Here is a 12,288-nt window from a genome sequence, read left to right as displayed (position 1 = left end):
CTTTCAAATAACTTTCATTCAAAGGCGGGTAAAAATATAAATTTTATTTCTCCCCAAACAAAAACATTTACATTTAAGATTCTAGTTATTGACAGGTGGTTTGATGATTATGGCTCCCTTACAAAAAATACGAATTACAGATGACAATGAGATGTCGGAGAATGAAGTCACTAATAAACACTTCCCATCTCACTCAGGGTTGAAGCACAGCCCTTAACTATGGCTACAAGGCCCTAAATGATTTCCTTTGCCTTTCTGCCCTCACCTGCTACCCAGCCCTGTTTGCCTACTGCTTGGCCACTGGCTTCCTTGCTGTTTCAAAAGGATGCCAGGCCTGCTCCCCACACTGGGCCTTTGCACTGGCTGCTTCCACTGTGTGCAACACTCTTTCTTCACTTCCTTCAGGTCTTTAATTTCCAGGAAGGCTTTTCCCGATCATCTTATTAAAATTGCATTGTCCCTAACCTTCCATATCCCCTCCTTGATTTTTTTCTGTAGCATTTATCACCATTTATGAACTATATATTTTATGAACTATGCATTTTATGAAAGCTCCATGAGGGCAGAAATGTTGGTCTACTTTGTTTACTGCAACGTCTTAGTGACTAGGAGTGCCTAGTACATAGTAAGTGCTCAATAAATAATTGTTAAATGAATGAATGTTCCATACATTTTGGATCTTCAATCTCTTTTCCTGCATATTTTTTGACTACTACCTATCTTTCTTCCTCCTAAACAACATTTCATTTTGGTTAAGTTAAATTTTTGGCACTTAAGGTGGATAGAACCTGAAAAGGACCTTCACATAAAATAAGAGAACATGCACTTAACTGGCAGTTAACTGGTAAGAGGAAAAGAATTTCAAAATGAGTCTCACCTTTTGCCACATGATCTTATTTTATTATATTATTTATTTTATGATACCAAAATATAGCAAAAATGAGAGTCAAAAAGACAAATGTCATCTTAGTACCATCTTTGATCCCAAGGGCAGAAATGCAGGTTTTTAGCCCTCTTATTATCTGATTTGATTACGTGTATGAAAGCAGATTATTTGTTCAGGTCTGTTCGTATGGTTAATCAAAAGCTGGCTGTACCTAGATAAAGAATCACTGGTGTTTATCACTGAAGTCATTGCCATTGTTACTACTATGAAAATGACTTCTGCAATCCTTTCTATATCAAAACACAAGTTCTATAATGATTTAACAGCTTAAAATAACCAGGAAGACAAATGATGAATTGTATGAACAAAAACAAATTGCCATGTTATGTGAACTAACAAAATCAGTTTATAAATGGAAAAGAAAGTTTTGAAAAATCCTAGCTTTTTTTTTAACTGGCTGGCACCTTAAAGTATAGAAAGAAATGAGTATGTTCGAGCAGATGTCCATCTTAAACACCATACTATCATTTCAGAAAATAGATTTCATTACATAACTCAAAAAAATATCTGAAGCAGTCTCTTCCTCTATCTTTCTCCAAAAAAAAAAATAATAATAACCAAGTTTCTCAAAACATTCAGAACAATAAGCAAAACAAATCTTAAGTGATACCAAATCTAAAGTGAATGAAAGAAAAAAAATGTCTTTTTCCACAAAATTTCTGGCAAGACATTAGCTCTTGTTCCCTTCACCACAGATTCAAGTTTGAAGACCAGATTGTAAACTTTGTCCAGAAAATGAAGGCATGAGATTCCTATGAATAGGAAGGGCAAGAAAATAATGACCTTTAGGTCTTATACACATAACTCTAAATCTGTTAGCAATCTTGATGCTTTTAAAAATATTTCAGATCATATTTTAGTGCAGGTCTTGTGATTACAGAGAATATTTCATCCACGGTATGAGAAAATGAGTCAATGCCTTTTCAAATATTATGTGTGAGAAACATATGTTGAGTAGTCATAGATAGTACTCTGAAATTAATCCAAAATCATTACATCTGGGTTTGTCCATTAGTATAGTAAGAGTAAGGTAAAACACTAATGTTTATTCAATGAATTATAAAAGTGAAATTAAAACTAGGTGAGCTGTATTTAAATGGAATTAAGCATTTCCTACAGGATGACAAAGAACCCTGTATATTTCCTTCTAAGTGGAGTGATTTAGTTTTCTCAAATTTAAAATTTTTTTTCAGATTAAAACAAGGTATCAATTTATGCCACTAGAATCTGAAGGAAAAAGAAGAGAAAGTTTCCATTTATACAGCTTTATTTATTTACAATATCAACTTTAAAAAAGTAAAGCAAAAGTTGCTTTTATGTAGCGATTGATTTTCTATACTGTACCTGACTGTAATGTCTGTTCAGAAACTATGGATGCATCAAGAAGAAAACAAAGAATCATTAGTAAAACAGCAAGTTACAGTTAAAACCTAGAGTGTTATCACAAAACAGTCTAAGATGGCCTCATTTCTTTCGAGTCAATTTGATGACTTCACTTTTTCTGATAGCTATAGGACACCAAAGATAAATGGCAATAGCTGATACACACTTTCTGCATCTAAGAAAAATCCTACAGTGACTCAGTGATGTCAGAGTTACACAATCAGAAGGTCGTAGGCCTGCTTTTCAGGCTGCTCCTGTATGTATGTATGTGCATAGGCGTGCGTGTGCGTGCATGTGCACACACGTGAGGGAGAATATAAATCTGAAAACCTAAGAGGCTGCAGGGTATTGAGCATATGGAAGGCACCGCCCTCATACACACCTTTTAGTATTCCTTCTGAGACTCACTGATTAATACGTACGACCAGTTCAGTTATAACAAAACATATGAATTCCAAAAACTCACCATGCTGTCCAAAATTGTGCAAATTCCCACAGCCATGGGGCTTATGGGGAAAATGAGGTCAGGGCAAAAAAAAAAAAATCAGCAGCGACCTACTAAAAAAGTTAGGAACCTAATGAAAACAACAGCACAGTTTTACACATGTTAAATGGTTAAGAGGCATATGAATATTCTTTAAATATGGCACCTCATCTTGAAAAACACCTGAAATTTGCTCATAGTAATGTGCTTTAGAAGGACTGCAGCTTGTCACTGTAAGTGATGGAAGAAAGGTTCTCTGACATTGGACAGAAAGTGGCAACACCAGATGTGAGTGGGTATGGCTCATAACACAGCTGGTAAACTGAGGCAGCGAGATGTTTGAGGTGTGTGCATATGTGTAAGTATGTGTTGTATATTTTTACTCATCTCATTTCTGCTGGGTGCAGTTTTCTGTGTTTAGCTAGTGTTATTGCTGGTGAAATCATGCAGAAACTAATGCGGAATTGGTATTATGCTCAAAATGTTCCCTAATATATCATCCCTGTTGGAACAAATTCTGATCCTTAGAATAAGTGTTACAGCAGAACTGACTGTACTTTTTTTAAAAGGTATTTTACATCTAGTAAAATGTGCAGGAAACGAAAACCTGATGATCAAGTTTGAGAATCTTAGGTCCCTCACTTCTTTTCTTTCCTTCAGTTGCTTACTTGGAATTGTTGCTTATTAATGCCTTCATATCAAAGTAGGCACAGGTGGAAAGAGGTGATCAGATGCAAAACTGTTGGAAGCCAGGAAGAAAGCCTGAGGTTAAAAACAGTAGCTACGATCAGATTTTGTTTTTAGAGCTTTAGTAGGTCTCAGTTCCCTGGCCTACTAAAAGATCCCCGAGGAGCTCATTGTAATTAACTACCTTCGGCACCATGCAGAATTCTGAAAGAATCCATGACAACCTATTTGACCAAATAATTATCCAAGAGTACATTACTTGACGAAGAATAATTTCTCCTACTTGAACAGGGAAAATTGAAAGGTTTGGTTTGGAGATAACAGAAGAAATAAAAATGTTCAGAGTGCTGAAAAGTTAAAATAGCAAAAATATGGAGTAAGGAAGTCTAATTTATTAAGTTCTACAATGAACGTTGAGTTTTCCCATGATACTACTTAATATATGTTCACTGATGTGAGCAGAAATTCTTTTGACTTTAATAAAAGATACAGTGAAAGACATAAGCCATCCTGAAAGCCATATATTTATGTCAAATATTAAAATTGGGGATAACAGTATCCAATAATAAGCAGTATTTTAAATTATTGATTAATATGATTTAATATTTATTCAAACAATAGCAATGAAAAGGTAAGACCAAGTTATAGAAACTTTTGGGGTAGTGATTAGCAAAATGACCAAAATAGGTATCATTTTTTTCAATAAAGCATTTGTTTTCTACATAATTAAGCTAAGTGCTCTGTTAGCTGAATATTCTATGAAGTCCTCCTTTATGTAAAGTTAGCAATACTTAAACCATTCACTCCATCAATTGTAATCTATAAAAGAAAACATGCCTCAGTTTATGGTTTAATAATACCACTGATGATATAATATTTTGTAAAAGACAGACTGTCTTTGGAGAATGCACTTTTTAAAACTCATAGTGATAAAAAATCCTTCCAAAACTATTTTAAGCAATCTAAAAATTATTTATGTAAATAAGTTTACATTTACCTCTTATACTTTTAGAAGAAATATTAGTAACATAAAGTAAAAGATAAAGTATGCATACCACGCAAACTTCCAGTAGTTAAAAGTGCTCGAGCTTTGTCAGCTAAATCACTATTTAGAGTATTTCCCAGGAGTAAGACATCAATGGCCTCTTGCTTGGAGCTGTCAAAGAAGTTATTTTGAATCGTTCTAGTAACAGACCGAGCACCATCTTTTAACTTTCCAGCCTGTTGGGGGGAAAAGGAGCATGGACTTTCATTCTAAATATTTTTGGCTTAGTAGGTACTTTGAAACTTTAAGTTTTATATGATTTTTATCTTAATAAAAAAGACCTAATCATTCTATTTTGAATATCAAATTGTCACATTAAAATGGCTCAAATTGTCACTGTTTCTTTTCCTCTTTTGCACAGAGATGGAAAAAGCTCAGTCATCATCTAGTAATGATATCTAGAGCACTAAGCATTTCCAATTGCTTACTATAAAGAAAATAAACTGAAGTGTACTTAAAACGAGGAAATTACTTCTTACAATGTAATGTGGGGATGGGATGGGTGAAGAGAAGCAGGGGAGATATTTAACACGCTCTTAGAAAAACTTCAAAGTACTTTAATAGTAGAAAATAAAACTGAAATTGTTCCCAAATAAATTAGTTAGAGCTATAACTGAACATAAGAATGAAGGTCTAGTCTAAAAAGAAATTTATAATGTAATTGAAAAATATTACATGAAAACTACAGTCTACATATTTTAAGTCATTTTATTGCCTATGTAAATATAAATAATAACAAATAATAAACTTATGCTAATTCCTACAGTGAGTTCATTATAACTTTTAATGAGCATATATTACTGTGAAGATTTATTTTGATCTTACAGATTTTGTTAATTGTTTAAAAAAACTTTAACCTTTCGAAAAACATTTTATTTTGTTATATATAATTTTTAATCCTTAAAAAAATTATAGTAATAGTAATTTGAGGCTTAAAATGTTATTCCCTTTCATGTGATACCATTAATAAATGACATTATTTGAAAAGACACTCACCATTCACATTATCAGGAAATTAAAAGGAACCCAGAGAAAGGAAAAGAAAGAACAGTTCAGATGTTAGATTTTAGTTCAATACAGACTAGTATATTAACATATGAAATTCCATATCATCAGGTTAGAGATAAAAGACCACTGAAAATATATGTAACCTCTGTACATATATTGTCATAGTGTAGAAACAAAAAGGCAAAAGAATATTTTAAGCAATAGTTGTAGAGAATCAGGTTTTATCAGCAAGAATTATGTTCTTTCTTTAAAACAAATAAATGAAAGTTTAACAATTTCAGGTTTTCAAAAATAGGGACCACTTAAAAGAAAATACTGTAAATGTCAATACATATTATTTCTATGAGTTGAACAAAAGGGTATTTTGCAGGTAAAGCCAACACCTCTGGACAGAGGCATGACACTTTATGAGACACAGAAGAGGAGGTAGATTTGGAAATGAAAAGAAGATTTAGATGATGAATGGTCTTTGAAGAATTTCAGCTGCTATAGTGAAGAGGCTGAATAAGAAATAAAAATGGTAAATGTCCTTGTTTCTATTCCTGAATCTGAGGAAATGTAGAGATTTAAGATGTTATTAATAAATTCATCTGAGGTCAGGAGACTTAAAAAGTCAATATTGTACATAAATTAATGAAAAATATCTCAAGTATGCTTCCTAAGTCCCTCAACACAGCCAAATACTAGAGTGAACGTAGTCTGTAGATAATACCAGTAATTAAAAAGTAATGGTGAGACACAAAGTTATACTTAAGTCCGTATCTTACACTGCTTTTGCACATTCTGATAGCCTCCTTTTCAGGGTAAGAAAGTAAAAGAATAAAAACTTAATCAAGCCCTAATCATGTTGGGTTCATAGTCGGTGTTACATAAATCTTCCATTGATTTATTCTCCAGATCCGGTGTTTGTCACATACCTGTTAAACAGTAGGTACTGTGTTAAGTGCTGGGGATACAAAGCCAAATGAGATAGGACTCTTTATAAGGAAGACTATGGTTTAAAAAAAATTATATTTATGATAAAAATAAACAATATGAAAAGTAAAACAAATATGTAAGGGGAAATCATTTTAAAATTGTAAGCAATACATATATAGGCCTAGCAGATTATCACTACATGACTAAATATGTCACAGACATAGCCCCCCAACCTTGGGAAATAACTACCTTCTATTCAGTCATTAATACCACTAGAGAAGGGAGAGTTAAAGAGGAATAAAAGCGTAATAAGACAAAATCCTAAAAAAAACAGTTAATTAAAAAAAAGATGATTTAAAGGCATTATTAAAAGAGGAAAAAGAAGATCTTTCATAATCATGATAGATCTACATTTACCTTAGCCTTTCCTTCCAGAGCTCCGGTTCCTGCATATATCTTACTGATTGAATCACCATTCACAGACCACATGGACCGAAAAACTTCCTGAAAGCGAGTCACCAACTGAGGCTTTTCAGCTAAGCCAAGAGCTTCCAACTGTTTAGCCAGCATCTAAAACAACAAAAGAGAAACTTTTATAAGTGCATTAATATCTTAATTGTGATGTGACTTTTTAAGAACTACCAAAAGCTTTGTAATTATAAGACTATGTGGAACTGGATTCTGAAAACCTAATGGTTTACTAGGCTGTTATTTCTCACCATTTAAATTTTTAAAGTAAATATCACACAATGAAACTTATAAGCAATTTAATGTTCCCTTGTAGTAATAAGAAAATCTTTCCAGTTAAATGATAAAATTTATCTTATTAAAATATCTCTGTAAGTTATATGTGTTTACCTTATCCACCTAGATTATTCAATAGCATGCTTTAGAGCAGAAAAAAATATTTACCTAGTTTATCTAAATATATATAGAAATAACAAAGTTTCTTTAATTTTTAGATTTGGTTTTATAAGTTTGGGTAATTAAGGTCAAGAGATTATGAGAAAAAAAGAAAAATAAAGACAAAGCCATATCTCTGGATAAAGTCATAACAGCTTTTTATGAATAAAATCCCTATTGGGAGCGTGTATAACGGAGAACTAGAGGGAACACAGCATGCACGGAATGCAAGGATCTTCGGGCTACCACAATTCCCTCATCACAGATAACAGTAGCAGTGTTTAGAAAGGTATTAGTCTTTATTCAGAATGAGTGTTAGCCTTGAAATCTGCCAGAGTCAAAGAAATGTACAACCCTTATCTAGTCTACTTGTCTTGTTTGGAATCCAGTCACATTCTATGCCTTGAATTTTTATATAACTCCTTTCCATTTGCATTTTTTTAAATCTTATTAGCTATAAGTATGGAGTTTATCCATAACTCTAGAGGGATCAAACACTAAAATCATATTTTAAAAAACCCTTAACTGGGTTTATTTGAACTGGTAACGAGTTAACCAATTTCTGTACAAGGGAGTATTCTCACACCTAACTACCAACAGTGGATAATCAAATAAGTCAGTGTTAGTGAAAACTAACACCTGTTATACTTTTAATGAAGACTTTCAAATATTTTAAGACGCTTACTCTCAGAATCTAAGTAAACTACTTAAACACAAAACTAGAAACAAACACAAGCCATGTGATAAACTCCATCCAAATGCCAGCTTTCACTTTTCTTATCTGTCATATTTTCTAAATAAATGATAAATCTCAATGACAGATTTCAAAAAAAGCAAAACAGTAAAATTCATTTGGTTACTTGAAAAATACATTTCTGTAGCAGAGAATTCTGCATGCTATACTTTCATTTTTGAGAATGAACCTCAGCTGCAGAGTAACTAATCAATATTCTAACCAAATTTAAGATCATTTAACTAGAGGAAGTAAGAACTTGTTATTCCCTATTCCTATATTTTATATCATTTGAGAACTGTGCTAAGATCCTATGGAACTAAATGAAGACCCACCATAGCCTTATGACCCTGACTGCTGCACAACCGGAAAGACTCAGAAAGCTCAGCATTGCTACAGCTTGTCAAATAATTGAGACTGCGTCTACATTAGATAATCTGATGAATAAATTATAAAGAAAAAAACTTATAAACAAAAACTTTGTGAAAGATGAGTCTCATTCACTTTCATTCTCACTAACAATGGCATTCTCATCAGATCCTGTTCTTTATAGCTACTGATTTGACAATGCCATATAAATTATATTGGGTTACAGACTCTATCAAAATATAATCCTATCGGATTGTACATGTGAAAACAGACCCTCCCCAATTGTGAAGAGACTTTTAAGACAACACAGAGAATAAAGGCCAAATGTTTGCATACGTATTTTTATAGGTACATAAAAAATGTTTTTTTTTCTTCTTCCAAATGACAAGCAAATGAGGCAATTATTGGAATAGTATAAATAGCAGGATTTTTTAAGGAAACTTAAGGAACAATCAAGGGAAATAGCTACACAAAGAGTTTTTAGAACAGGTAAAGGTAACATTTAAATGGAAAGGGATTTGGGCAAAAAAAAAAATGACTAGAGAAGAATGCCTTTAATGAAATATAACTTTATTTTGTGAAAAATTAACTAATGAGAAACAAATACTACAAAACCACTGGAAGAGGCTTTGACGCAAGTCGCATACACACATTTTCATTTGTTCTTTACCTCTAAGCCAAGGAATGCCTGCACGCTGTTGGTTCTGTCAAGACAATCCAAGCAGTTTGTTCGAACTGTACCACTCTGGCATCTGTAACATATTTGATAAAATTAAACAAAAGCAACAAAACTAAAACAAACAGAAAAATTAAGGTGATTACAATGTAGCATCCACTTTCTCTCCCTTCCCAACTTTTTCTTAATTTTCCAACATATAAAAAAGATATTTTACAGTGAACATCCATATATCCACCATCTAGATTCTACAATTGTTAACATTTTGCCATATATTCTTTATCACATATCTATTCATCCACACCCACTTATTTTTAATTAGGCCAGTAGTTCAGAACTAACCATACATTCAGATTTCTTCTTTGCACATGAAAGATAATCAAATATTTATGGAATGAATTTTACAACCCTAAGATCTGTTACCTCTACTGACTATCCTACAGTTTCTATAGCATTGATACTACATATTGCACAATGAAAAACTAAAAATTCGAGCTTTGTTTACTAAAGTTTACCTCAACCTATATTCTGAGCTTTAATCTTTCAATACTTAACTTTTCTCCTCTACTTTATATGCAAAAACTAAAGATTTGAATTATACTAAAGCAGACAAAAAGCAATGTCTTTTACTTCTATTTGCATCTCGTTGTCCTTACTGAGGTCAAGAAACATTAAAACAATTGTTTTAAGAGAGAACTGGAACAGCCTCATAGATAACAGCCTGAGGTCTGCAGCCTGATGAATCCCAGCTCTAACACTTCCCAGCTATGGGGACCTAGGGCAGATTATAGCCTATGCATCAATTTTCCCAGATGTGAATGGGGATAATAATAGAACCTAGCCCTACAATTATTGTTAGCATCACATGTAAAAGACTTAAGCACACTGTTTGGCCCATAGTATGTGCTCAATAATGTAAACTACAATTATTACTAGTTGAATTCTTAAAAAAAAAAAAAAAAAACAAGCCTAGAATCAAGTATAATAAAGGAGGATATTTTATTTAATTATAAACTTTATCTAAAAAAAGAAATTTAAGAGTTCAATGTTAAGAACAATTTTTAAATTATAGCAGAGTTCCATTTAAAGAAAAGAGAAAGAGAGCATCAAACCTTTGAACTTCATTTCCATCGAAATAAAAAAATCCATAATCCACAAACTTTTGGACTTGAGGTTTAAGAATACTATGCAATTTTTCTACTTTTCCTCCTTTAACCATTTGATGATAGTCAAAATTCACCATCTGGATATCAGTAGCATGTTCAGAAGCTTTCAAATGATTCTAAAAGTAAAAAGGCAAATATTCATCTAAATGTTAAATGAACATGATCCTATCAATATATGTTACAAATGGAAGTGTATCTTTAAAACAAAAACCTCAGCATCATTTCTTGAAATCTTACTAATCTTACAAAGCTTTCATCAACATTGACAGTAAAATGGAAAATTACTTGCTGATATCTAATAGCATACTTTTCCTAAAACCACATATACTATCCCTGAGAGATTTGGTGACATATGTCAAATCATTTAAATAATATTCTTATCTGGTTTAGAAAATGAAAATTATTTCCAACCACTAGCATTTCATTTTTTATAACATAAATTTAATTACCACTTCTATCTATTATAGAATCACAAAAAAAGTTCCTTATTTTTTAAGACAAAGCTTATCAAAGATTTAAAAGTTTATTTTTTATATCTTTATTTAATACATACAAATGTTTTAAAAGTACATAAAAACTCATTCTCTAAAGTATGATCTGTTTATTAACAATATCTATTGCACAAGGTTACAACAAAAGAGCCAAAAAATTAAGTTAATTCTAGACTTCATTAGATTGAATTTAAGAAAATGTTTTCTAACCATTTTGGTTAAGCTTAGAATTCTGTGTAGCACCATAATTTATATTAATTAATTATTGATTCAATAAGTGTTTATAAGGAATATTTTTTTCTTTAGAAGTCAGACATTTCTTTGGGTCCTTTTTTACTTGAAATTCTCAAATTTTCTTTCATCAACATAAGAAGGTATAGTCTTGCATGTATACAAAAGCATTATTTCCCATTTCATAGGTTGAAAACAATGACTATGGTTTCTAGGAAATAGGCAAGGCAATGAACAGATGAAGGACACTGCCTGGTATCTTGCTATCAGTGACAGATGAACATTTTGGGGAGTTGGGGAAGAGCACGCTTCTGCTTCTCCAGAACATAAATAAGCTCATTTTAGAAAACAATGTCAATTGCCTTGAAACCTTTCCATAATCCCAATTTCAGCAATATTACCCTAAACTGCTTCCTAATAGCCCCAAAGAATTAATGGCTGCAACAAGTATCCAACCTTTTTCTAGGAAGTAATTGACTTCCTGGAAGAATCTGATCACCCTATTACATTATTTTTTAAATACCATTCTTACCTGGAAAGCCTTACTTAGCATATGTTCACCTTCCTTAGATCCAAGCAAATTTATTATTATTTGTTTACCATATAAATTCTTAAGTGTTCTAAAATGCCTATTAAAGAAAAGAAATAAGCATATGTCAAGTGACAAGTTAAAATTTTTTTCGATAAATAGTAATCCATTGTTAAACAGAACCTAAATGGTAGTATTTTAAACTCACAACAGAACATATTACAAAATTATATACAAGTTCATTCCACATAGTCTCAAAACTCTAAATTTATGAATATTCATTCAATAATTGTATTATTACAATTTCCTCTCTGACTTATCAATATGAAGCCTCCCACCTATGCTGGAGCTATTGGAGTCATCCAGCTCCCTCTCCACTCTCTGAGTATGGTGTCAGACAAGCACAGAGGACATAAGCCACCCACTTGGCTGTTAGGGAGGCTGGGGCAGAGGGCTTAAGGCTGCACCTTGCAAGTGAAGACATCATATGCTCCGTGAGTATTCAGAAAGAACTCCTTAATAGATCTAGCCTTAAAAAAACAGGCCCCATATATGAGCCTATTCTGTCCAGCTTCTAAGTACTATAGAGGCTGTAGAGCAATGCCATCCCAAAGAAATATAACATGAGCCACAGATATACTTTTATATTTTCTAAAAGGTACATTTAAAAAAAAGTAAAAATAAACAAATGAAATTATTTTACATGTTTTATTTAACTC

At 32.3% G+C, this 12,288-nt stretch overlaps 1 protein-coding gene across 5 annotated transcripts in view; it reads right to left on the bottom strand.

Annotated features, from left to right (window-relative positions):
* SYNJ1 (synaptojanin 1) overlaps positions 1–12,288 on the bottom strand; it is an 86,173-nt gene that overhangs the window by 41,567 nt on the left and 32,318 nt on the right. For all 5 annotated transcript variants that reach the window (XM_023519722.1, XM_023519723.1, XM_011373841.2 and 2 more), the window contains exons 9-12: positions 10,265–10,434; positions 9,147–9,228; positions 6,889–7,041; positions 4,554–4,721 (exon numbers count right to left, since the gene is read on the bottom strand). In XM_023519722.1, coding sequence (XP_023375490.1) covers positions 4,554–4,721; positions 6,889–7,041; positions 9,147–9,228; positions 10,265–10,434 — 573 coding nt within the window. The remainder of the gene's footprint in view (positions 1–4,553; positions 4,722–6,888; positions 7,042–9,146; positions 9,229–10,264; positions 10,435–12,288) is intronic.

This window comes from Pteropus vampyrus, unplaced genomic scaffold (genome assembly GCF_000151845.1).
Source record: "Pteropus vampyrus isolate Shadow unplaced genomic scaffold, Pvam_2.0 Scaffold233, whole genome shotgun sequence".
NCBI classification, from domain to species: Eukaryota; Metazoa; Chordata; class Mammalia; order Chiroptera; family Pteropodidae; genus Pteropus; species Pteropus vampyrus.
Note: the sequence above shows the minus strand (reverse complement) of the source record. Positions and strands in the feature narration are given on the sequence as shown.